Source organism: Ochotona princeps, chromosome 14 (assembly GCF_030435755.1).
Source record: "Ochotona princeps isolate mOchPri1 chromosome 14, mOchPri1.hap1, whole genome shotgun sequence".
Lineage (NCBI taxonomy): Eukaryota > Metazoa > Chordata > Mammalia > Lagomorpha > Ochotonidae > Ochotona > Ochotona princeps.
In genome coordinates, this window is record NC_080845.1 from 63,059,544 (window position 1) to 63,087,402 (window position 27,859).

The 27,859-nt window shown below is 40.7% G+C and overlaps 2 protein-coding genes across 3 annotated transcripts in view; one reads left to right on the forward strand and one right to left on the reverse strand.

The window, feature by feature from the left end:
- The window catches only part of CENPP (centromere protein P), a 246,272-nt gene that overhangs the window by 103,952 nt on the left and 114,461 nt on the right, over positions 1 to 27,859 (reverse strand). The window lies entirely within an intron of this gene.
- On the forward strand, positions 855 to 20,480 carry ASPN (asporin). 2 transcript variants are annotated; one of them, XM_058672953.1, is made up of 8 exons: positions 855 to 1,147; positions 7,106 to 7,372; positions 10,049 to 10,161; positions 13,703 to 13,916; positions 14,497 to 14,607; positions 17,641 to 17,734; positions 18,109 to 18,247; positions 20,255 to 20,480. In XM_058672953.1, the coding sequence occupies exons 2-8, from the start codon at positions 7,117 to 7,119 to the stop codon at positions 20,450 to 20,452; spliced, it is 1,125 nt and encodes a 374-aa protein (XP_058528936.1). In that variant the 5' UTR covers positions 855 to 1,147; positions 7,106 to 7,116; the 3' UTR covers positions 20,453 to 20,480. The 2 variants fall into 2 exon arrangements, with proteins under 2 accessions (XP_058528936.1, XP_058528937.1); XM_058672954.1 differs by having other exon boundaries at positions 855 to 1,071; positions 20,255 to 20,452.

Genomic DNA, 27,859 nt, shown 5'->3' on the forward strand with positions numbered 1-27,859 from the left:
AGAATTTTATTTAAGTGAGGGGAGAACAGATGGTACTCTGCTCTGCTCAATTTTCTATGCCTATAGCTAGCTCACTTCAGCAATTGCTGCCAATGAGAACATGGTTCAGACTGTTTATGACCAGAGAGAAGTCCTGTGAATACGCCAAATTCACGCAACAATCCAGTGGTCCAGAGTACACTGACATCAGTGAGTGTTTGCCACTAGAGTTAGAAAACTGTCATCTCTTGAAGGATGCCTTCGTTGATGTGGGAATTGGGCAATCTCTTGAGGTAGGTAGAAAGGAAGGAACACATCAAGATTTTCTTGTAAATATGGCACTTTCTCTGCTCTGAGGTCCCCTAATCTCCAGCACCCACACGATCCTGCTGAGGTGCTCTTACGTAGAGCCCACTGTGGGAGTCTCAGGAGAGGCACCTGGACCCACGCAGCTGTCTCCTTCCATATTTCTTGTGCCAATCAGCAGCCACATGGCTTGGTCTGGGTTTCCCCAGGCTAACAGCCCTTTGCAGCTAAAGGCTTTTTAAGAAAAATCTTGAGAAATACACTCAATGTAATTGCTCCAGTGATCAAGAGAAAACAAAGGATCCTTCCGGAGCTTGGGTTTTTAACCTCAATACTGTGATATTCTTTACAATAATTGATAAATATGTTACTAGTCTATACAGGATGGCTGATTTCTGAAGCTGTAATTCATAGGTCTTAGTTTACTTAAGAATTCCTTAAGTATTTTTTTTTTTCAAATCAGGTATTTCTTGAGTGATTCTGACTGCACTTTCAATGGCTGGTTGCCATGCATTATTAAGCTCCCCCCCCCCCCTTTTTTTTTTCTTCAGAATCTTCCAGTAGACGTCTAGAGTGTAGCTAGAAGTCTTGGCTCCGATACAGACAGTGATGGAAAACATATGAGCAGTAACAAGTTTTAATCTCACTGCTCAGTCCTAACATGGACTAATCTGTGGCAGCAGTGTGCCGCAGCATCACCCAGGGTGCAGCACGCCAGGCTGTGCTGGAGGGTGCTTCTTCCTTTACATGCAACACCTTTTCCTCCCTGCAGCTTAAGCACTACCTGTGAGTATTTATAGTAAGACGAGTAGTACCTGGTGGGTAAGTTCTACTTCCAAGAGGAATACTCTGTTTCGACAAGGTATGTTTTCATGTCTGCCTTACATGCATAATTCCTTTATGGTCGATACTAAGGAGACACTGTTACTAGTAAATGCTTATAAATAATGTGAATATGTACTCAAAATTAATCTAGTTTTACTGATTTGTTTGAAATGTAATTTTCTCTTTGTATAACTAAGTGAAAACCTGTCATTATGTTTTATTGCAAATGTTAACAAGACTTAATATGTACTTTTGGAAAATAAATTTCTTTTAATAATTAATGGTAATGAAGTTTAGGGATACCACAGATACATTAAATAAAAGAGTAAACATTTCTTTCAAACTAAAAAACTATCTTCTAATGTAATTTAAAATGTGAATAACTCAAATGTGATTTCTACTAGTATATTTGAATTTTCCCTCAATAAGTGTTCGTATTCTTACGTAAAGAAATAGTACTGATGGTTAGGATAGAAATCCTCATTATTCCAAGAGAGAGCTTAGGACAGAAATTCTCATAACAAATGCCAAGAGAAGAGTGTTCTTCAGCAATAGTTCATCTAGCTCTGTATTCAGTAGAAAAGATCAGACATCTCTTTCCAGAAAAAAATCCATAGTCAGAACTGAACATGTTCAAGGATTTCATTTACTCTCTCCCAACCAAAAGGAAGTTTCTAGTTAAATCTGGATGAAAACTAATTGGATAATTAATTTGGTTAAGAATGCAGCATTTCTCCGTGTTAACTACTTAGAGGTATAATAGCCAAGAAGCAGTGGCCACACCATGCAGCCACTGAGTCACAAGCAACCTAAGGGATTTTGTGTCTCTAGTCTTTTTAAATTCCACAAGAATCACTGAGTGTTGTTAAACAAGAAAGGAGGGAAGAGAAATCACAGCCCACACCCCAGTGAAAGCCTCAGGATGTTTGTCGGCACTAAGCCAACACAGCGGGGAGCAGAAAGGAGGAGGAGGGGCTGGCTTCTGTTACAACTACGCATTAGCTTAAAAATAAATATTCTGGTGCCTGATCTGAGTGTTTCAGACGAAACAGATAAATTTAATAACCCTAAGTCTTATGGCACTGTAGGAAATATCAGAGAAAAAGAAGTAGTTTTTTGTTTGAGAGATCAACAAGATATACCAAGAACCGATCAGTATAAACACTGGTGTAAGACAACTATAAGTTTTAAAATCAGAGTGCTATTTTATACTTCTGAGGGAAAATTAAGTATTTCTTTGGGGAGATCGTTTTTTTTGAAAGTATTATTATCTACGAACAAATGATACTATGAAAAAGTTTCTAAATGTATGCTTGGTCTTTTAGTTTGGGTTCCTGCTGTAAGATGTATGGATCATGTTGACACATTTATGTGATAACTACTACTGCTGTGGTCAACTGAAAGAAATACTAAAGCCAACAAAAAAAGTTTCCCATCAGATCTTTAAATGTGGGACTTAAAAGTACACTGACTTATTTACCTAATAAGTATCGGGGAGGAAATACCATTTCTTTGGACAAATTTTCCATTCCAATTATGCGGGCCAGCAAAGTGGTAAAGATGAAGCTTTCATACTGCTTAGCTATATTCCTAATATGTTACAAACTCTTTGAGAAACTGGCCAAGCCCTCTGCTTTCTCCAGAAGAAAGTTTGTTTACTCTCTAGAAAAATTATTAAAATACAAATGGAGGGGGTTGGCCTGGGCTTTGCCACCTCCAGGGAGCTCAGGATGTCTCGGTTCCTTCTTCTGGGAGCATAGACATCGCTTAGCTCTTAACTGTTGTGATTTATGAACAACAGCAGTAGCACCGTATTCCAAATAGCATTTTGATGAAGGGAAACTTGAAACCAAAATCCAAAGCTTTCCAGAAAAGAAACCACTGGCAAAACTGATCTAAATCTGGGAAATAGCGAGTCTTTCTGAGAAAAAGATATTTTTTTTTAAAAGATTTATTATTATTGGAAAGCCGGATATACAGAGAGAAGGAGAGACAGAGATGAAGATCTTCCGTCCGATGATTCACTCCCCAAGTGAGCCGCAAAGGACGGGTGCGCGCCAATCCGAAGCCGGGAACCAGGAACCTCTTCCAGGTCTCCAACATGGGTGCAGGGTCCCAAAGCTTTGGGCCGTCCTCAACTGCTTTCCCAGGCCACAAGCAGGGAGCTGGATGGGAAGTGGAGCTGCCGGGACTAGAACCGGCGACCATATGGGATCCCGGGGCGTTCAAGGCGAGGACTTTAGCCGCTAGGCCATGCTGCCAGGCCCGAGAATAAGATATTTTTTAATGTTTTAAAAATCACACAATATATGTGCTGTCAAGACTAATAAAACTGACCTCTAATCACATTAATACACTGAAAACTTAAGGACAAATTACAGTGGGACTTTCCCTGGCATTCTTTCTGAACAGCAGGAGAAAGCAATGCTATACAGTGTTCCCTTCTCTATTTTCATGTGAAAGTCTTTTCCAACATTCAGACTGTCTCAACGTAGTGTACCCCTAGGAGGCCTTCCACTAAGCAGAATATTTTGGAATCCTTGTCACCTGGAGGAGTTTTTCTCTAGATGACATTCCCTATGTTCACAGGTTTCTACCTCTCACGTGGCACAGAAGGGCCCAACAACCCATGCAGAAATGGCTGCCTGTATCAAACAGCCACAGGCATGGGCCCAGCTACATTGGATGATGATACTACTTAAGGCTGGCAGGCAGAAATCAAAGTTCATGTTTTCATTCTGCTTTGATTTAAAGCAAAGGCAGGGAGGAGCCCATGAAACTCAGTCTACGCAAAGACACAGAAAGGGAAGAGCCTGGATGGTGACACCATCCAGGGCTGACCAGCACCTGCAGGCAGGAGGCGGGAGAGAAGCCAGTGGGTTGGGCTTAGCCTTCCTTCTCCACCCTGTGTGTTTTCTACTTGTACTCTCAGCTTCCCTTCTGCCCTCTTCCTAAATCTAGAGCCACCAGCGGGCCTTCTCCTGAGCTTGCTGAGGTGTCTGGGTGGCGAGGATGGTGGGGGTAGATCTGGGCCATCGATCTGTGGTGTGCAAGGAGTGAGGCAGTTCCCAAACAAGTTGCCAGGCCACAAGGGAAACCAAGACATGTCCTTGGCACACAATGTAGAACTTTTAAAAAAAATATGTGTGTAACAAGAGGAATATGGTCAAGTTTCATAATCTTTCCTAGTCCTATACTTCAAGTACATAGTTTTTTTTTTCTGGTCTAGACTGGCCATCTGAAGTTCACAGAGCTCACGGTTTCCATGAAAAACACAACACTAAAACAAGCAGTCAGCTTTAAAAATGTATCTTCTACAGACCACAGTAAATGGGTCTAGACCACAAGAGATTGCAAACCGCAAACACTCTCTCAAGGGTTTCTTTCCTTTGGAGGTAACAGATTAGAACACTGGGCTCTGCCATGCTCTGTCTGATGCTACGTGATAGGAAGAGGCACACACACACGGAGGACCAAAGCAAGGATGACTTTGCTGGCAGACTGATATTTAAAATACACTAAAAGCCACACAATAAAAAGCTCTGCAGTAGAGAAAAGGTATTTTAGTCATAATCCCACTCCTTCTCTCCCTATGCCTGCACGTTCTATTCCAGTCTTTGCCCTAAACACACAGGTTTACAGACATCTTTAGTTCTATAGATGTCAACACCAATGAATTTGAATTTCAAGTTTTTGCACACACGCAGGGTCAGCCATCCTTCCCTTCTTTCCTATTCCATCACTATATGCAGCTGATAGTGCCTGTTTGTGGTTCTTCCGTACTAATATGGTAAAGTATTATATTTATGTGACTTTCCATTAATGATCGGACACACAATTTCACATCAGTCTTGACTTCTATTTCAACAGCTGAGGAGGAACTGGGTTTTTATTCCCCAAGTAGAAAGGTGTCAGACACGGTAAAAAAAAAAAAAAGTGTGCCCTGAAAGACAGATAAACCCAAAGTATGAACAATTTTGTGAACCAGGAGAACCAAGAAGTGAATCCTAGGCGAGCGAGTATTTTGGAGGCTGAGGCATAGCTGGGAAGAGAGCATTAGGGAGCCAGAAAGCACCCAGAATAAAATCAGAGAAGAGACAGGGATAGTGGGGCACAGGAACCAAGCCCAGGTGGCCCCTCTTCCCAGGATCCAAGAAATCCAGATCAACCCAACTGAAGGCATCCAGACAGTAACTGCTATTGCTATGAAAGCAGGTGATTTCTACCAGTGTTGTTCAATAGAAGCCATGGGTCTTTGTGGCCAGCAAAAATCTCTCAGCCTGCACTGTGCAGATCTGACCACACTGTCCATTCTGTGCCCTCCTGAGTTGATCTAGAAGAGGGCCTCTTCATGGAGGTGTGGACAGTATAGCCCCTGGTGGACTTTTAGGTGAGAAGAGGTAACAGTGTGCGTGAAACCTACAAGTCTCTGCATAGCAGAGCTGTGTCATCTTGAGGGCTCCAGGCACAGGCGGTATAAGACAGGAAGCTGGGACAGAGCGGCGGGGGTCCCACCTAGGCTGGACTGGGCCCCACTTCCTCCCATACAGCCCAAGGCACATGTCTGGAACAAGCTTTCAATTGACACTTCCAGAAGTCTGACTTCAGAATTACAAATAGGATTGCTAGATTACAAATTTTACTTTTTGTCAACTTCCCTGGCAGTTGAATATGGATTATCACAAGAACATCACAGATGCACTGTCCAGCCAGTTGGTAGGCAAACTTTCACACCACCATTATGATTTTTTGAAGAGCATAAAGAATTGAATAATCTAATTATTAGATTAACATCTAATGACAAGATTTTCTAGTTCTGATGAATAAATGATACACCATATGTAAGTGAATATTGTAATGGGTTAAAGAATTGACTTCTGATCCTTAAGTCCAGGAAGCAAGCCTGTAGAGAGACGTCCTGGGGCTGACCCAGAAGTGGCTTGGGCACTCTGAAGTGCAGGTATGGGAGACAATGAATAGACAGGGGATTTCTGCGTTACACCTATTTGATTCTGTAATGATGTTGAAAGTCTTTGAGACTACACAAATCTCAACAAGCAGTAGGTAGTTGAGAAGTTGATGACATATAAACATACCTGTGGGAATATCAGACAGCAAAGGGCCATGGATCTATGCTCAGAAGGCTTTCATTCCCACGTGTGTAAGCACTGAAAACAACTCAGCCCCCAGCAAAATCACACAACCTCAGTGGGAAGATAAACAGAGAACTGTCTAGACATCAGATGGTTTGGATCAGGTATTAGACAATGGAATGGATTAGAAGGAAAAATGATTTCAGTGACACTGTGGAAAAAGTGACCACGATGGCAGTGAGGCTGGGAAGGGAAATCACCAAGGAAAACTTGAAGATGCCGTCCAGGGGTTGTGGATATTAAGGTTATGGAAGTATTCTGAGGCCAGAGAGTTAGGTATGAAAACCTTCTATTGTTTTAAAAAATATTCATTAGTTTCCTAATTACAAATCACTACTAATTAGTTATTATAAAAACTGACCTGAAACAAACACCCATGGTTCTATCACCAGAACCATATAATCAATTAGGCATACATATTTCTATTTTAGCTTGCTGATTTAAGTGTTTGCAAGTACTCCAGGTGTAGATTTTTTAATATTTCCCTTTCTATTTCACACAAAAATTGATATTTAAAAAGATTCTTTATAGGCGTTTGTGGGTTCTAAAATATTTGATGGAATAAATATGTTCCACTTTCTTATTCCCCTTTAATCAATAAAACTGTGCTTAAGTATGTATTTTAAAATCTTCCCTGGAATTGGAATCAAAACAGAATTATTGAGAAAAAAAAATAGTTATTCTGAGAGCTCCCTATACGTCCTGCCAAATGGCTTTAAAAAACGTTTTGCATATTCAAACTGCCTAGCAATAGATAAACACGCCATCTCCTCCCACTCTGCCTCTGTGGACACTGTGCCTGCTCGCGGCCCTCTGCGTACTCGGTGTCTGTCTGTTCCTAGGCTGGGACACCATGAAGGAATGCGTTCTGCTGCTGCTCCTTGCTGCCTTGTGCTCCGCCAAGCCCTTCCGCAGCCCCTCTCACCTGGCCCTGAAAAACATGATGCTGAAGGACATGGAAGACAGCGATGACGACGACGACGACAACGATGACAACTCTGTTTTTCCCACAAAAGAGACAGTCAATCCATTTTTCCCATTCGATCTGTTTCCAATGTGCCCATTTGGATGCCAGTGCTATTCCCGCGTTGTGCACTGTTCTGATCTAGGTAGGAACATCAACTAACTTTTTTTCCCCCTTTTTGAGAAACAAGGCTAGTCTCACCAACTAAAAGGATAGGAAAAGTCTTCATTGATATTGCAAAGAAAAATCTCAATCACAATGAAACACTTTAAGATTTTAGATAGAAAACCGTAAAAAAAAAAAAAAAAAGAAAATCGTTAAGTACATGTAAGCTTATTTTTAAAATGCAGAAAATCTGAGGAAAACAATAGGAACCTTCCATTTGGAACATTTCCTTCTCTTCTCAAATCAAAGTGCTACCTTTTCATTTCCTTCAAAGAAAACAGGCTTTGCTACAGTTTCATTAGAGGGTGTTAGCAAGTTGAAATTGGACTTCCTGGTAAAAGTCCAGAATAACAAAAGTACTGCCTTTCAGAAAATGAACTAGAATACAGAGTTCCTGAAATCTCTAGCCTGGACGCTTTAAAGATAATGCTCAATTTCTTTCAAATGACTTGGAATAGAGCTGCCTAGAACAGAGGTAGTTTAGAGTCTCCTTGGAATTGTGAATTCTCCGCTGAGTGCTGTATCTCTGCTTCTTCAAACGGAGGCACTGGAGAAGAGCTCATATGTGCCATGGCAGATGGGAGTGCATATTCACAGCCAGTCCAGTTATTTCTAAGAGGGACCACTGAGACCACGTTCACTGTGGACGCTGAGGTCCGGGGCTGGCTCCCATGCAGAGGCCAATGGTGGTTAGCGACACTTCCAGAGTCTGTTTCAACAGATGTGCACCCCTCTTCCCTGACTGCATGACAAAGGGCTGGCAATTTGCCACTGTTCCTGCTTCGGGAAACAAGATGCTTTTTTTTTTCCCCCCCGGGGCTTCAGAGTCATCAGGGGCAGGTGGGAAGAATGGGTTTGTGCAAGTCCAAGTGTGTACAAGGAGGATTCTTTCGACAGAACCTCCAGCTTCCCTTCTTCATGACTTCCATTCATTTTCTGAAATTGGAATAACCTACTATATTTATAACGATGGCAGAATCCATCTATTCCTATGGGCAAAACAGGACTTCCTCTGATAACTTACTCCCCCTGCTTTCCTCGTCCCATCTATGATTCAATTTCTTCAAACAGAAACATGGATATTTTCTTCTGCATACAACCTTAAAGTGCAGAGGGAAGTACAAAGGCTTTATAGAACAGAATGTTGAAACTTAGGATATGTGGATAGTCTGTTCTTCAGTTTGAGGTGATTAAATACATAAAGGCCCTTTAGGAGTGAGGATGCTCCTATCAAAAGAATGCCAGTATCTCGAAAGTTCTTGTAAAAATACATTTTTTATTCTTTCCAAAGAACTACCCGAGGGGAAGGATAGTTTCCTATAGGGAAGTGCTAAGTCTTCACTGTAGTATTCTTACCAATTTTTAAAAATACATTTTTATTTTGAATTCTGAACCAATTTTGAAACATTTGCTTAATAAAGTGTGGGGAAAATCAAGAAGGCTGCAGGTTCCTGGTGCACATCTGCTGTAGGGAGGTCCAACACAAAGATGAAAGATGAAGCCCTATCTTCTGAGAAAAACAGAGGAAAGCTACTGTTGCACTTGTAAGAGGGTTGGTAAATAAAAGGCAGACCCTTGTTCTTCCTTTAGTAGCAGCACTATGATCTTGAGCTGTTGCTGATGGTAAGATACTAAAATAACTACCGTAAATCGAAGAATTTATAACTGGAGGAGTTGATTATTTAAAGAAGATGGGTAAAGTTTTTGATTATATACATGGAAATAATCCAATTCATCCATTTTGAATAACAATTTTCTTTTTTTTTTAAAGATTTATTTATTTTTTATTACAAAGTCAGATCCAAAGCCGGGAACCAGGAACCTCTTCCGGGTCTCCCATGCGGGTGCAGGGTCCCAAGGATCTGGGCCGTCCTCAACTGCTTTCCCAGACTACAAACAGGGAGCTGGACAGGAAGTGGAGCTGCTGGAATTAGAACCGGTGCCCATCCCGGCGCGTTCAAGGCGAGGACTTTAGCCACTAAGCCACGCCGCTGGGCCCTTGAATAATAATTTTCTGCATGGTACATGATTGAGAATGGGCTGACACTGTGGCACAATGGATTAGGTTGTCATTTGTGATGAGGAGCACTGGTTTGAGTCCCACCTGCTCCACTTTCAGTCCAGCTCCCTGCTAATAATGTGGAAAAGCAGTGGAAGATAGCTCAAGCACACATGTAGGAGACCTGGAAGAGTCTCCTGGCTTCAGCCTGGCCTCAACTTGGTCACTGTGGTCATCTGGGGAATCAATCAGTGAGTGGAAGATTTTTTTTTCTCTTTCTCTCTCTATAACTCTTTCAAGTAACACATCTCAAGAACACGTATTTTTATTTCTTACTTACAAAAGCACAAAAATTAAAAACAGACTAAGATTCTCTAGCTAAAAGTATACAGCAGAGCTGTCAGCCCGCTAGGCCTCCAATCCTTATAGTAATGTACCTGGGTTATGTCTCTCATGTGAAGCCAGCCAGATCCAGGCAGCTCCCTTGTAAAAATAATTGAGTCACTTGAAAAGATTCTGAGATCTTTCCCCCAAAAAACAATGACTTTCTTTTTAACACACTGTGACTGAGAATTCAAAATGTAAAAAGTACCTTTCTAATATACTTGTGATTTTGTCTTAACACGATTTTCTAGCACATGTTTGTTTATTTCTCAGGTTTGACTTCAGTCCCCAGCAATATTCCATTTGATACTCGACTAATTGACCTCCAAAATAATAAAATTAAGGAAATCAAAGAAAATGACTTCAAAGGACTCACTTCGCTCTATGTAAGAATATATGCTCAAATCCTTAAGTAATTATGTGTAATCTTTATCATTGCCAAAATGACTATTTATATTGTGTTAGTATAAGTCCTAACTTTGTGCATATGGTGAAGAATGACAAAATCTCTAGATAACAGGGATTTCTTGTCAATTAAAAATTACAGATTTAATTCAACTGATAATGTAATTCAGCTGACATTTAAAGCTAACAACAGGGTGAAAAGACAATTAGATAAAGTTCATTAGTCCTGAAGGTAGCCTGAACAGTTCATTCAGGTGGTAACAGTCACATGCATGAAAACGAAGAACAGCTCTCCACTTACAGTCCCCAGCCCGTTGTGTACAATCTGTAGACTCCACACAAAAAGAACAGCTCTCCACTTACAGTCCCCAGCTCGTCGTGTACAATCTGTAGACGCCACACAAAAAGAACAGCTCTCCACTTACAGTCCCCAGCCCGTCGTGTACAATCTGTAGACGCCACACAAAAAGAACAGCTCTCCACTTACGGTCCCCAGCTCGTCGTGTACAATCTGTAGACGCCACACAAAAAGAACAGCTCTCCACTTACAGTCCCCAGCTCGTCGTGTACAATCTGTAGACTCCACACAAAGTACAGCTGATTGACTAACACACATGGATGGCTTCTGTCCTGGACTTCTAAGAACAAATCTTTCCTTACTATGCTTACTCACACCATTCCAACGTTTTCAGTGCTTGAAAGGGTATTATTTCCTGCTTAACAGTTGAGTCTTCCAGATCTCAGCAAATAAAGTTTCAGACTTAACCCGAGGCTGACTGTGGGGGCATGTGCTCCCTCAGCACCTCTCCTCCCTCACTGGGTCTGGTTTGCATTTACAGAGTGGTTCTACTCTGCACTGTCCTGGAGACAGGCAGACCTCTACCAGGTTATCTCCCCCAAGCTGGAGAAAACAAACACTCAGCTAAGTCAGCCCGCTAGGCCCTGCAAGCCTGATGTGTCTATCCTCCTCCTCAGAAGTGTGAGGTCGCCTTGTCTCTCCATCATCCTTGGGCTGAGACCATGCATATGGATCACATGAAAGGCACACTGAGGGATTCTCCATCTTTATGTCAACTCTGCACAACAGCCCCCTTGCACAGCCTGGCTCCCAAGTTTTACACACACACAGTTCGGCTTCAGGAAAGTTCCACAGGTAACACAACTTCCACTTGCATGTTTAAAAAGTAGAACTTAAAGGCATACATTTACAATAGGCTTCATTTACATACTAAGTCAGTCAGAAAAAAACGTAACAGGTTTCAGCCAACCCGTTCCTGTGATTTCAAAAGCACAGAGATTTTAGAGAACAGCAAAGTCATTATTCTAGCAGAAACTAGAAATGAGCCTAGAAATGTCTCTACCACTTCTTCACCCCTTAGTAACCAGAGTAATAACTCATGTTCCAGTTAACACCAGAGCCATGATGCTTCTAGTACATTTTGGTGCTCTAGCGAGAGGTTCAAGGGGGCTCCTATAGGCAGCAGAAGTAAGACTCTAAATAGTATCAGTAGCTTTCCCAGACTTGATTTAATTTTTATGATTGATTTATTTGAAAGGCAGAGCAAAACAGGGTGGAAGAGAGAGGGGGAAAGATAAATTGACTTTCCATCTGCTTGCTCATCTCCTAAATGGTTGCAACAGCCAGGACTGGGCCAAGCTGAAGCCAAGACCTGGAACTCCTTTCAGGTCTCCTCTGTAGGTGACAGGGCCCAAGTACTTGGGACATAGTCCTCCATCCTTGCCAAATGCAATAGTAAGAAGCTGGATTGGAAGTGAAAGTCATTAGGACATAAATTAGTACTGTGAGAAGGAATGACAATACCACAAGTGGGGGCTTAATGTATTGTGCCAAAATGGTGGCCCCCTTACTGGTTTTCCTCTAGTCAACTTTTATACAACACTGTGTTTAAAGTCAGATAGCCCTGAGTCTTCTGCTCCACTAAGAGCTTACCCTTGGGAAGAGGCCACACTTCCCTCAGATGTTAAGAGGGGTGAGAAAAGCCTGGAACTGAAAGAACTGAAGACTGAACACATGCCCAAATGACTGCAATAACCATGTCCAGGCCAGATCAAAGCTGGAATCCAGGAACTCCATCCTGGTCTCGTCCATGGGTAACTGGGGCTGAAGCGCCTGGGCATAACACTGCCCTCTCAACCATATCAGCAGGAAGCAGCTGATAGTGGAATGTTGGTACTTCAAGCAGCAGCTTAACGTTCAGCACTGCAATGCTATTACCCCTGCCCTCCCGCCTCAATACTTAAATGATTTGCCTTATACTTGCATTCTGGAGATACTTATAAACCATTCCTTTAAGATGGTATCACCTTGTCAGACAATTTAAGAGGATTAAAAACTTTCAGACATTTCCCAATTCTCCATGCTTGTTCATATTCAGGCTGCTACAGACAACACAGTATAGAACGGGTAAAGTCCCAGAGCACACTCAGAGCTGTGTTCTGGCAACTTTGGGAATCTCCCGTAAAAACCAACAGAGTGCACAGCCAGCTGCCTGGTTAAATTTATCTCCTGAGGTCAAGGAGGATTCACCAATTCCTTTGTGATCCACCAGTCTGTTTGGCATAGTAACGACAGAAAGTCTGCAAACAGTGGAAACATCCCTGCAGCCTCAGTCTGTGCAGAATTCGATTGATCTGGATTAGGAGATGGGCAACGAGGCACTGTAGCTGCTAAATCACTTGCCATTGTCCATGGTTAACACTGAGAATTATTTCTACAAAAGCAGGTTTAATGGAAAATGGACAGAATTCTGTGCATTTTGCAATGATAAGTTATTAGGGTGTCCAACGTGTCCCAGTTTGTTCAGGACTTTCCAGTTACAACAGAGTGGGTCCTGGGTCACTAAGTGTGATATGTTGAAAGACACTTGGATGAGACAGTGTAGTTGCCCAGAGGAGCTTCTGCTGCTCCCCTGGGAAGCACTTATGGAGAGCAGGGTGCAGGTGTTTCTCAGGATCCATTATGTATGATCTGCCTCAGAACTGAAATCGGGCAGAATGCTGGGAGACCCATATAGTAGGCAGGCCTCTGTTCTGGGTGAAATGGAAAACACTCGTATGCATTTAAAATGGGAGTTTTCCAAAAGAGATTCTAAATAAAATACAAGCACATATTTGGTGTGCACTAAACATCATCCGTAGAGTAAATAGATTTTAAGATAAGACCTAGTTATTATGGCTGATTATTTTCAAGAATGGCCGGGTCCAGGTTGAAGCCTCAACTATGCAAACATATAACCTACCCAAAGATAAAAACATGAGCGTGCATATTAAGACAAGTGTATATATAACTCAAAGGCACAACATCAATCACCAAACCTGGGAATCACTACAACTCAGCAGGAAATATTTTCTTATAAACTTAATTTTAGAAATTTTTCAGATAGCTGATCAACCACAAAAAGACATTAATCACATTGAGTTCCATGATTGAATAGCCCTGGTAGAATTCCAGTAAACCAAATCTACTTGTTAATGTTGTCAAATTTCTTATGCTTTATCTAGGCTTTGATTCTGAACAACAACAAGCTAACAAAGATTCATCCCAAAACCTTTCTAACCACAAAAAAGTTGCGAAGGCTCTATTTATCCCACAATCAACTAAATGAAATACCACTTAATCTTCCCAAATCATTAGCAGAACTCAGAATTCATGATAATAAAGTTAAGAAAATACAAAAGGACACATTTAAAGGAATGAATGCTTTACATGTTTTGGGTAAGTTTTCCATATGAACAGGGCATCTTGAAACCATAATCAACATGCTGAAGCAGTAACTGAAAAATCTGATCGTCTTTACCTAGCTGAATCATCTATTAACCAATTAAAATACTCAAATACTTCATAGCACTAAAAATGCACTTTTCGTAATTTTCTAAGAAATCTCCTTTGATACATCTGTTGCTGTTTCTGTTTCCTGACTGGACTTCAACAGAACCCATGCCATTCTTACTTGATTTAAACGTAGTGTTTTAAAGCACTGTAAAAACTACTCAGATGTATAAAATTAATTTATACACTGTTTGGAACTTAACCCTTTTTTTACTCATATTTGAACTTCGCTCTATTTTCTTTTTGACTTCCTGGACACAGTCACACTATCTTGTAGTATCATTCACTCAAAAAATCGCGAACCACGGTTTTCATTTATCCACTCACCAGTCTCCTACTGGCATCTTGTCACTTTTTTGGCTGCTAAAATAGCTTCTGATTGTTCTACATATGTATACTGGAAACTTTTAAAAAATTGTTTAAATGTTTAGGATTTGACTAACTAACCCATGTTATCGCCCAACAGAAATGAGTGCAAACCCTCTTGATAACAACGGCATAGAGCCAGGGGCATTTGAAGGGGTGACAGTGTTCCACATCAGAATTGCAGAAGCAAAACTAACCTCGATCCCTAAAGGTTTGTATTCATTTAAGACATTCTAAAAGTGTTATCTTCTCACGACTATGACATGTCATGCTGCAAACTGTGCGGGATACACAGTCAACCCAACACTGCAATTGGAAGTCTGTACGTGTGCAGCACATCTGGCAGGTGCAATCTAAAGTCTAACACTTTCTCACTCATACAAGGCCTTCTGGTTCTTTACACAGTCAAGTCATAACATCACCTGTGCCCAGAAGAATAAGCATGAAGAAGCAGTGGACTTCCAAGTTTCCTTCTCTTGTGCTGACATATACTCCTCTATGTCTACACTAGAGGTTGAGAAAGCTGTTTGGGCCACACAGCCTTGCACCCAGCTGTGCTGAAGGTCCAGGCAGAGCCTCCTAGGCTAGCCTGGCACAGTGGGTAAGAGCTCTGTCTGCAGCTCTGTGCCAACACCGATTCACAGACAGCATCTGGCACACAAAGATTCCCCTTGTAACATCGTGGCTACCAACAGCAGCCCAGCTCTTCTTCTCTCGATTCAGGGGTTCTGAGGCTGGCACCTCCAAGTAAAATATTCATACTTGCTGCATGATATCTTGCTGGACAGAATGCCTTTTTTAGAACTACACTCAAAGTCTTGGCTTCCTTGTCTCAGATGAGATTGCTTAAATTTGCTCTCCCTTTCCCCTTCTCCCTCCATACCCCTGTGACAAATAACATTAATTTCATTTTCAAACAATTCTTTCAGAATCCACCAGTACAACCATCAACTTTATAACTCCTCTCTACTTCTCATCTGAATCAGAGAACAACAAAACAAACAAATACACAGCATTGTGGCACAGCAGGTAAAGCCACTGGCTGTGACACCAGCACCCCACATGGATGCTGGTTTGAGTCCTGGCTGCTCCACTTCTCACCTGCGAATGGCCTGGAAAAAGCAGCAGAGTGTGGTCCAAGTGCTTGGGCCCCTGATACACACTAGGGAGACGCACATGAAGCTCCTGGTTCCTGGCTTCAGTCTGGTTCAGCTCTGGCTGCAGCTTCTGGGGATGTGATCCTCTGGATGGAAGAAATCTCTACCCATCTCTCCTTTTCTCTCTGTGTAACTCTTTCTTCTTTTTTAAAAATTCATGCATTTTTACTTGAAAGGTAGTTTTTACAGAGAGAGAAGGAGAGACAGAAAGAGAATCTTCCGTGTGCTGCTTCTCTCCCCAGACGGGTTCAGCAGCCAGGAGGGCCAGGCTGAAGTCAGGAGCTTGGAGCTCAACCTGGGTTTCTTGTGGGTGACTAGGCTACCATTGCTACCTTTTAGTTAGTTTAGCTGCTCCATACTAATCAAGAAGCAGAGAATTCCAGTTCGGGATGCAGGCATCTTAACTGCTGTAGCAAATGCCCACCCAAAGGTCCCTGCTTCTAAAAACAGTCCCCTCAGCTCTTCCAGTCTTCCTCCAAGAATTTTTCTCTTTTCTCTGATTTCCTAGAACCCACTTTGTGATAAGCTGGTATTCAGCTTCACCTGCTTTTATCATGATTGTTTGTCCATGTGATGATACGCTCAATCAGCATTTACAATCTCCGAGGACACATCTTAGTCTACCATAATTAAGCTCAATTCAGAATTCAGAGTGGACACACCTTGATTTCCATACTTAAGATCAATTCAGGATTTAAACCGGCAGAAATCTGTTTATTTACTTATAAAAGTCAAAATAGATTCTGGAATCAAAATCAGCTAAACTCTGAAGACGAATTACTATTCACAGGATATTTTAATTTCTTCATCAGGCTTAAAAACTAATATGGGATGAAAATGCTTCAGTAAGAGTTAAGAAAGCAAGCCTTTCCACTAGCTACCTAGAACTGCTGGTTGCAAATACTAACTTGTATACAGGATTAAGGGACTGAGATGGACTCAATACTCTGTTCAGTCCTTTCCAGCCTCAGTTCACCTAGTGAGAGACAACATCAGAATATGTCAGGGTGAGAAGGAATATTCACAGGGCATCTAGCAGCCGCCAGAGCATTGAAGATGTGGCTCTTAACATACAGATATAAAAACTATTAAAGATTGAAAGAATAATGCAAGTTGAATTATTAATACAATAAAGGTCCCTATGTATATTTTTATGCCTTTTTCTAAAACTTAATCGATCACCTCTGGGCAAAGTCACAATTCCTTACGTGAAAGCATAAAGCTTTTTTATTGTCTTTTATACAAAAACTGCATTACAAACTAACTAAATAATGGATGAAGAAATATTCTTTAGCAATCCCAGCTAATACAATCATTTAGAATGAAACAGTAAAGGCAGCATTTTCTGATTCCTCATCAAAGAATGGATTTAACTGGCAATCACGAACGCTAAAACAAACAGGTGAGAAGTAAGCCAGCTAAGTTAAATCACATGCCTCAATATCCAATGAAATAGGGCATTGAGGATCCTGGTAAACAGTATCATAGAATTAACTAAGTCCACAAACTGATGTCATAAGTCAATTAAAAACTGAAACAAATCAGAAAAAAAAAGGAGACGTATACTGTAGAAAAACAGAGTTTGAGATAAGAATCAAATGATTTATATATTAATTTTATTTGGATCCTTGACTTGAATAAGTTAGCTTTAAAAGGATACATTTGAAACATCTGAATATATAAGATAATGATAAATGACCTTGTCTTCTATTTAAAACAAACAAAAAAGAGGATCTTATCTATTAGAGACATTAAGAGCTTGGTTGTAAAATTACACTATACATGGGATTTGACTTCAAATGCTCTGGCCAAAAAAAAAAAAAGTGACCAAACAAAAATATAGGGAAGTTATTCAATACATAAATGATTAATGGAGTTGATGAAACAAGATTGGAAAAATTGTGTTTAACTGCTGGAGCTGGGCAACAGCATTGTGTTATATAACATCAGTTCCTATTTTTGTGAATAGTTTAAATTTTCCACAACAAAAAGTTAAGTTGCCTAAATTCACAGTCTCAAGCTTGAGAAGTAAACTGTCAATGGGGATTGTTCTCACTTGTGCTAACGTGTTTTTCTTTCTCTATTAGATCTGCCATCAACTTTATTGGAGCTCCATTTAGACTACAATAAAATTTCAACTGTGGAACTTGAAGATTTTAAACGCTACAAAGAACTGCAAAGGTAAACCTTCCGCACAACCTGAGATGTTAGTCCTTCTGACAAAGGCAGAGATTGCCACTGCTGCCCTCGGAGAGTGAGGGGTAGGACAGCACTTTCGCTTTTACCTGTCACAGCAAGGAGCCACCATATAAAGGAGGAAGCAGGCAATTTCCAAACCTCCCTTTGGTTCAATGTAGCAGAGATAACTTTTTGCCAGTAGCTATGTAACTTACACACTGAAGCAGACGATTAAATAAAGTCAGGAAATACTTCCCTTTCTTTAGGCATATATAAAGGCAAGGTAGGCACGTATTCACACTAGGTTCTGTGGTGTTTTGAGCTAACGCTGTCAAGCTTAACTGTATAATGAATGATACACTTTGTATCTTTTCTAGGTTGGGCCTAGGAAACAACAGAATCTCCGACATCGAAAATGGAAGCTTTGCTAATATACCACGTGTCAGAGAAATACACTTGGAAAAAAATAAACTAAAGAAAGTTCCTTCAGGATTACAAGAGTTGAAATATCTCCAGGTAAAACTTTCTGTGTTTAATAGCCGTTAACACTTTGTTTTTCATAAGGCACGTTAGTATTTCTCAAGCAAAGATGGAGCAAACAGCAGGGTCACGCAGCATAGTGTTCTCCAGGCTACACGTGTTCTCCAGGAAGCCCAGGGCCCACATTCACCTGCAGTTTCTGTCATAGAAACTATTTAGATCAGTGTGCAGATACTGGCTCAGCTGGCGTCAGACTTCTGGGGTTGAGGTGGCGCAACAGCCAGGACTGGGCAAGATCCTTTTTTTTTTTTTTTTTTTTGGTTCCAGAAACACCTCACAAGGCACAGCAGAAGATTAAGCTTTTTGGAATGCAAAGTAACCCAAAGTCATGATCATGAGTTCATACTTTATCATAAGTCCTTTTCCTCAAATACAGCAACTGTTAAGTCACTAGGATAAGACAATGCTTTATATATGATTTTAGAGCTTACACAAAATTTGTCATTTATGAGAATTTATACTTAATATCATTTCACCTCAATCCATTTTGCTCATATGCTTTTCTTGTTGTGCGACACCTTCCCGCCTTCTAAGAAGCAAAACGCTACTGGGAACAAACACTTCAAGATTCCCTTCACGCACACTGCATTCACTGCCCCACTGCAGTCCTCTGAGTCACTTTCATGGAACGGAGGTGTCATGGGCACGTGTGCATTTCAAGGCTCACTCATTGCTTTGACTTTCCTGAGCGGGATGGCTTGTGGACGTGAGTCTGGTCTCATCCAGGCAGACCCACCCTGCCCTCACATCTCCACAGCTCTCTGCATTTTTTAAACGAACAGTTATAAACAAGTTGAAGAACACGGGCCACAAGTGTGTAATTTAATGAATGTTAAGAAAGGAAACATGGCCATGTCTGGCACCAGTGACTTCCCAGTGAGGTCAATGCTAGGGTCAACTATATTTTGCTGTGATACTTAGGGAAATGTAGCAGAACTGCATGGCATAAAGTCCCTAGCACTAATATGGCATAGGGAGTGCGGGGGAAGACACCAAACTTAAAACATCTTCGTGATACATGGAGTTGTCATGATTGGGCAGAATCTGGAACTAACAGGGTTGATAACTTTTAGTTTTTAATTTGCTGAAATGCTTTTACTTCTTTTTAAATGATATTTTGACAATCTTTACATAGTTAATTAGGGTAAAAAGGAACAGGGGCTATAGGGAAGTGGGTAAGACTATTATGTCTATATTGTTTCCTTCATGTATCTGAGGTAAAGGGGATATTGAGGGAGAAGCCCCACCCAATCTCCCACCCACCCCAGGTCCCAGATGTGGGGCATGCTCTGAGATACTTGCTCAAGCGGTTTTGATAGTTCACCAGTTATGAATCACTGCCAATCTCGCCACTCCATGAAATGCTTTTACTTCTTAGAAATTTCACCATGAAAAAAAAATCTATAATACTGTGATTTGTCTATTGGTGCAAATGAAACATTCAACTATCGATGCTGTATTACAAATATGTGTTTAAGATCTTGACAAATCTTTCTACAAAATAACTAAAAAAATGCAGTTCTACTTTTCCTTGCCTTGATCACAAAAAAATGCTAGCTAACAATTATTTTACATTCATATTGCTAGCCTAGGTGTTGGAGCTTTAATTTCACTCTGCTCACTTACAAAACTTTCTGAATGCATTATCATAAATGTGGTACAGAAATTACTGTGTATAGATGTGGGGGAGGGGAAGGGAGGAGCTGTAGGGGAGAGAGAGGCTGGAAAAGTGGTCTAAGTGATGAGGCAGCATGCTTTGGACCTAACTGCCTCACTTCCATTACATTTTCTTGTTTTAGAGGCAAGTCTGAGTCATCATAACAGAATTTTATTTGCATAAATGAATACACAGATTTTAAAAATATACTCAAATCAATATAAACTAGATGAATGAACCCCAAAACAAATGTTGACTATAAAGAGCAAATTCATTTCACACTGACGGGCAACTTTAATCCATTCTTTCTTTTCCTATTACAACAGGTAATCTTCCTTAATTCTAATTCAATTACTAAAGTGGGAGTGAATGACTTCTGTCCAACAGCGCCAAAGATGAAGAAATCTTTGTACAGTGCAATCAGCTTATCCAACAATCCAGTAAATACCAGGGAAATACAACCTGCAACATTTCGTTGTGTCTTGAACAGAATGAGCGTTCAGCTTGGAAACTTCAGAAAGTAATAATTACTCATGTCCATTCAGCATAAAATTCAAAATCTACATTTTGAATACTTGAACTCTATTAATAATTGTGGTATTTTATACACAAGCTAAAGTCTGTCTCAAGTGGCAAGTCCACTGATGTGTTACGACAAAAAATTTCAACAAAATTTTGCCAAATCATTGATAACGTAAGGGTGAAGAGAAACAAGTATTTACTACAGTTTCTTCTTACATACAGTGATTTTGCATAAATCTTTTGTCTTGAACATTCCTTTCTCAGTAGGAAAAAGAGGACATTCAGTATTTAACCCTTTTTATCATGTGCATTTTTACACTTGATGTTAGCCAAAAGGCCGAGAAATAATACTATGTGCATTTTTAAAAGAATTGTACTGTAAATGGAATGCTTGACTTAGCAACATTTGTGCTTCTTCATTTACTGCTAGAAAAAAAGGACATGGACCGTTATTTGAAGAGTACATCATACTAGTCTTACTATTCTTTAATAACTTTAGTACTGTAATATTTCTGATAATGTTAATTATGGTTTGATATAATCACATTGAAATTCTCAAGTCTTAGAGCCTTGTTAAAACTAACTTCTTATAATAAAGCCTACAGTACATGCTCGTTACCAACTGAACAGATGCTATTCATTACAAACTGATTTTTAGGCTATAATAGACAATTTTCCTTTTCAATTATGTTTACCTGACCATAAAACCCCTGTAAAAATGTGTAGTGGATGTTTATATAAAGAATTTAACTCTTATTTTAAAATTTCAGTTATTATAAGCTTTTAACAGCATGTCAGTTGTTAAGATTACATAACATTGTCACCTCAACTCTAAGCAATATTGTCAGGATATCCCTGGATGAATTTCTTGGAAGACACCATCAATTCCAAACCAAAGTGTATCCTAAATATGCATAGAAAAGGTAATTCTGAAAACCATGATTAGGATAACAGCTTATAAAACAGGAAAGCATGAAATAAGTAAAATTAGAAAATAAAGAGATTATAAAAGTTGGTTTAAAATGTTTGTGCTTTGGTTGGATTTTTTTCTTTTTCTGTCATAAGAGCATAACCTACTCCTCTGAAAATCTTTATAACATTTTGAGAACAGTATTAACATCTATTCTTTATTTTTTTAAAGATTTATTTATTTTCATGACAAAGTCAGATATACAGAGAGGAGGAGAGATAGAGAGGAAGATCCTCCGTCCGGTGATTCACTCCACAAGTGAATGCAATGGCCGGTGCTTTGCCGATCTGAAGCCAGGAGCCTGGAACTTCCTCCAGGTCTCCCACGCGGGTGCAGGGTCCCAAGGCCTTGGGCCTTCCTTGACTACCTTCCCCGGCCACAAGCAGGGGGCTGGATGGGAAGTGGAGCTGCCAGGATTAGAACTGGCGCCCATATGGGATCCCAGCACGTTCAAGGCGAGGACTTTAGCCACTAGGCCATGCCGCCAGGCCCAACATCTATTCTTGATAACAGTACATCATTCCTGTGCTATGACAAACACCTTTAGGTTAAAATACCTGAAGAAACATATTTTAAATAATTTGGTGTGTGTGTGTAGGGGGGTGGGGGACAGTGTTACAGACATGTCAGCAGGGATAGAGGAATGAAACATCAAATCTCTTTCTTTAGACCAGTGTCATGTAACCACTCACTATTACATTGGGTTACTTGGGCCAGATACTTCTTGTGGTAAGGCTCAGAATTATCCTGTAGTGTTTACTTGCCATCTCCCTAGTCTCCAGTTACTAGATGTCACTTATACTGGCAATTTGCCTACCAGCTTTGTCAATCAGCAGGTCCGAAGATGTGCCTAGCAGAGAAGCTGGAGGTAGGATCTCAGCTGCTTCAGAACAAGTACTTTAGAGGAAATTAATTCCCAAAAGGACAGAAGTCTGAAAACGGATTGTGCAGGGAAAATTACAGTGTGATTAAAATCATGACAGTACTACCAGAAATGACAAATAGCAAGAGCCCAGGAATTCGGGACAAGTAGGAAATCTTGCTTCATTTACAACCTGGCCCAGTGACCACTCTGGCGCCTGCTTCCACTTCTGTGCTAGACAGAGGTGACAATTCTGATTTGTGAGGCTGTTCCCAGGATTCAGTGATGGAAGTACATGAGCCCTAACAGGACTTGACCAGAAGCAACTATCATACCAGACAACTACGGACTGATGAGAAAAATAAACAATTAGTAAGTGCTTAGAAATAAAACAGTAGCAATAATTCTAACATTAAAATATTCTGAAGTTCCAAATGTTTTAATAAAATAGATGGTACCACAATTTTAAAAAGGAAATTTGAATTAATGGCACTTACAAGGACATATGCACATGGGAAAATTCAGTTCTTGAAGTAACTAAAATGAGGTGAATGCTAACGTTAGACTTGTATAAACAAACACGTTGAGATATACATAGTGGCGCTGAGAAGACACATTATAAGGAAGAAAGACAAAAATTTCAAGTACCAGAGATGAGCCGTGAAATCCCTGCAGCTAATGTCTGTGCTTTGCATCCCACAGCTGCAAGCCATTTCTGGTTATAAGTTTGAAAAGACAAATCACTAACACAAATCACAAACAACCCAAAACAAAATTAAAGTTTTCAGCCCCACGCTTATTTTATGGTTAAAAAAAAAATTCATTTGAAATACATGAAGGAGGAAAACAAATTTGTTTTCTGGATTTGGCCTTTTTTTTTTTCCAATTATACACATTTTAAATCTCCAGAAGCCTTTATCATTGTGAAAACTTTAATTACTGATTCGATTTCTGTCCATGTTACAGCTCTATTTACTTTATTCAATTTTGGTGGATTGTATCTGTCCAAAAATCTATCCATTTCTGTTAGGACTTCTGATTTGTTGGCATATAGTTGCTTGTAACAGTTCCTAATAATTCTCTATATCTGAGGTATCTGTTGTTACGTTTCCTTTCTTGTCTCTGATGCTATAGATGCGTATCTTCTCCCTCTTTTTTTTTTGGATTAGTTGAGCTAGTGGGGAGTCTATTTTGGTGGTTTTTCTCGAAGAACCAGCTCTTTGATTCATCGATCTTGTGTATCATACTTTTGGTCTCTATTTGGTTTATTTCTTCCATTACTTTCGGTATTTATTTTTTACTGCTAATTTTGGGATTGCTTTGTTGTTCTAGCTCCTTCAACTGTAAGGTTAGCTCATTTACTGTGTGCTTTTCTAATTTCTTTTTTCTTTTTTAGATTTATTATTATTGGAAAGCCGGATATACAGAGAGGAGGAGACAGAGAGGAAGATCCTCCATCCAATGATACGCTCCCCAAGTGAGCCGCAATGGGCGGTGCGCGCCAATCCGAAGCTGGGAACCTGGAACCTCTTCCGGGTCTCCCACACGGGTGCAGGGTCCCAAGGCTTTGGGCCGTCCTCAACTGCTTTCCCAGGCCACAAGCAGGGAGCTGGAAGGGAAGTGGAGCTGCTGGAATTAGAACCGGCACCCATATGGGATCCCGGGGCTTTCAAGGCGAGGACTTTTAGCCGCTAGGCCACGCTGCCGGGCCCTGCTTTTCTAATTTCTTAACATAAGCATTGAGTGAGATAAATTTTTCTCTTAACACTCCCTTGACCATGTCCCATAAATTTTGATGTGTTGTGTTAATGCATTCATTTGTTTCAAGCTATTTTTAAAATTTCTCCTTTAATTTCCTCTCTAACCCATTGCTCATTTAGTAGCATAATATTCAGTCTCCATGTATTTGCATGTCTTCCTAAGTGTTTTGACTTATTGGTCTCTAGATGCACTCCTTGATGGTCTGGGAAGATGCATGGTATAATTTCAATTTTTAAAAATTTGCTGAGGCTTGTTTTGTGACCCATAACATGGTCAATTCTGGATAAAGGCCTGGCACGATAGCGCAGTGCTTAAAGTCCTCGCCTTGCACGCACTAGGATCCCATATGGGCGCCGGTTCTAATCCCGGCAGCTCCACTTCCCATCCAGCTCCCTGCTTGTGGCCTGGGAAAGCAGTCGAGGATGGCCCAAAGCCTTGGGACCCTGCACCCACATGGAAGACCCAGAAGAAGCTTCTGGCTCCTGGCTTCGGATCAGCACAGCTCCAGCCGTTGCGGCTCACTTGGGGAGTGAATCATCGGATGGAAGATCCTCCGCTCTGTCTCTCCTCCTCTCTGTATATCCACCTTTCCAATAAAAAATACATAAATCTTTATAAAAAAAAATACAAGTTTGCTGAGGCTTGTTTTATGACCCATAACACGGTCAATTCTGGAGAAGGTTCTATGTCCTGATGAAAAAAAAAAAGTGTATTCTCTGTCTGTAGGATGAAAGGTTTGGTAGATATCAACTAAGTCCATTTGCTCTATTGTCTCGAAGAGTTCTCCTTTTTTTTTGCCAAATTTCTGTCTTGTTGACCTGTCCACTGATGCTAATGAGGTATTAAGGTCCCCATTATTATGGTACGGAAGTCTATTTCTTCCTTTAAATCCATTAACATTTGTTTCATATAACAAGGTACCTTGGCATTTGGTGTGTACACATTTATTATGGAGATCTCTTCTTGCTGAATGGATCCTTTCCTCATTATGTGGTACCCTTCATCCCTTTTAATGTTTTTCACGTCAACGTCTAAATTATCAGATATAAGAATGGCACACAGGCACATTTTTCCTTACCATTCGCTTAGAACATCTTTTTCCTTTGACTTTCAGTTTCTGTTGATCTTTGTTGGTGAGATGAGTCTCCTGTAGGCAACAGATTTTTTTTTTTTTTTTTTAGCAGAGTTCACTAATCTATGACATTTGATTCATGAGTTTAAGCCATCTACACTGAGGGTTAATATGGATAGGCAGGTGTTTGGTCCTGTCATTTTAACAATGGGTTGTTCTTTGATTTAGTCTTCTGCTGACTTTTTACTGGGGTGCTCTCCACATTTACCTTTGGTTTTGGTAGTTGATTTTCCTCTACTCTGTCAGGAGGACATCTTTTAAGTATCATTTGTAAGGCAGGTTTGGAAGAGGCAAATTCTTTTAACTTTTCTTTACTATGGAAGAATTTTATTTCATTTTCAAAGACAAAGGAGAGCTTTGCTGGATACGTCATTTTGGGTTGAAAATTTTTTCCTTTTAAAATCTGGAATATGTCACTCCACCCTCTTCTGGCCTTTAGTGTTTCCTCTGAGAAGTCAGCTGTGAGTTTGACTGGGGTTCCTCTGTAGCGCACTTGATTTTTTTCATGTGCACATTTAAAGTTTTTTGTTTTATGTTCAACTGAAGAGAGCTTAAATAGTATGTGTTGTAGTGAAGTTTGCTTTTGATCAACTCTGTTGGGAGTTCTGTGCCCCAGCTGGATATTGTTTTCCAATTCTTTCTCCAGATATGGGAAGTTTTGAATATTAGTCCATTGAATACACCTTTCACCCCAGCTTCTATTTCTGCGCCTTTTGGAACTCCCGTAACTCTTACATTGGGTCTTTTAATCGTGTCTTTTAATTCTCAGATTTTCTTTTAGCTTGACCCAGCTCTACTTCCACATTTTTTATTGTTTCCCTACTGTGATAGGAAGTATCTTCCAATTCTGAGATTCTTTCTTCTGTTTCATTCATTCTATTATTGAGACTTTCCACTGTACTTTAAAAATTTGCTCCATTGTTTGCTTCATTTCCAATAACTCGGTTTGGTTTTGTTTCAGTGTTGCTGTTTCCTGTGTGAAATAGTCTTTCAGTTCCTGCATGTGATTCTCATTGTTTATAAGAAGTTTTGTAACAAATGCTCAGAATTCTATAGTCCCGATTTTCTTGATGTCTTCCTCAGTTAACTCTGAGGGTGTTACATGATCCAGGAGTGAGAGTGGGCCCAAGAGGGAACAGTGGGCACCTCCCTCTTGGGTTACGACTCCCACTGGGAAGCATGAAAAACAGGACTGGGGCAGGTGTGGTTAGACAGAACGGCATCCACCAGCATGTGTGTGGGCTGGAGAGTGGGGCTGGATGGGTTGAACTAGACTTTAATGCCCATTGACATGTATGAGAGTTGAATGGGCTGCGGGACAGAAAGGACAAGTCTGCTGTACATACTGGCAAGCACGAGAACCAGGGCAGGGAGTAGGCTTGGTGGGGGTTATTGGAACTTGCCCCGACTAGGCTGCAGCTCCCACTGGTTTGTGTGAGGGCCGAGTGTGAGGTAGGTAGGATCAGGCTTGACTGCAACACCCATTAATTCATGTAGAACACAGGGCTGGATGCAGAACTGACCCAGCAATTGCAACTACAAGCATGTGCATAGGCTGATTGGGACAACAGACTATGTTAGATCCTGTACTGGCAAGCACACACAAGAATCAGGTTTGGGATCATCTCAGATGAAGTTTCTTTGGGGATCCCTCCAACTGAACTGCTGGACTCAGAACCCCAATCATGAAGAGAAGTGCAGGTTCCATGATCTGACCATGGAGTGCATGAGGCTCAGTAGGAACAGTGGACAGCGTATCCAGGTGCACATGGAGGATATGGCAGTCCATGGGAACCTGCAGAGGACGCCTAGTACCACAACACAGGACGGAGGACAGAACAAATCAATCAACTACTTGGCAGCGAAAGTCTGGGCAAATGGAGACTCAAAGGTGGACTATGTCAACCAGTGGATTCTGGAGAGATTTCATTGTGTTTGGAATGGCGAGATTGGCAGCAATACAGAACTGCTGAACTATCAAAACCACTTGAGCATGACCCTTGAAGCATGCCCCACATTGGGAACCTGGGATAGGTTGGAGGCTGGGTGGGGCTTCTCCCTTTATCTCCCCATTTACCCCGACACTCACAAAAAATAATGTGGAAACAATGGTCTTACCAACTTTCCTGTAGCCCTTGACCCTTTGTGCCCTAATCAACTATGTAAAGATTATCAAAATAAAATAATAATAGTAATAATAATAATAATAATAATAAACATAAACAACTCTGAGGGTGTTAGAAGCTTTTCCAATAACATCTTGAGGGTGCTGAGAGGAATCCTGAGCTGGGTGCAAACTGCAGTTCAGTGGGCTGAAGTGGAATGAGATACCTAGAGGGTGCGGTCATTCCACTCCAGTCTGCTACCTCAGGTCAGGCGGAGGAACAGGTATTGTGGCACAGTGAATTAAGTTACAACTTAGGATGCCCATATCCTACATGGGAGTATATCGTCTGTGTCCTCAGTCTTTTTTCTGCTACAGCATCCTAGTGACACATCCTAGGAGGTAGCAGATGATCTCTCAAGTACTTGGATCTCCTTCACCCTAGTTCTGGTTGCAGTGGATAATGTTAATAGTTTTCTGCATCCATTTATATGCTCACCAACCTTGTGTATGTGCTTCTTTTGCTCTAAGACCTTTTTACTATAGCCCTTCTAATCAGAAGGCTGTAGATCCCCTGATG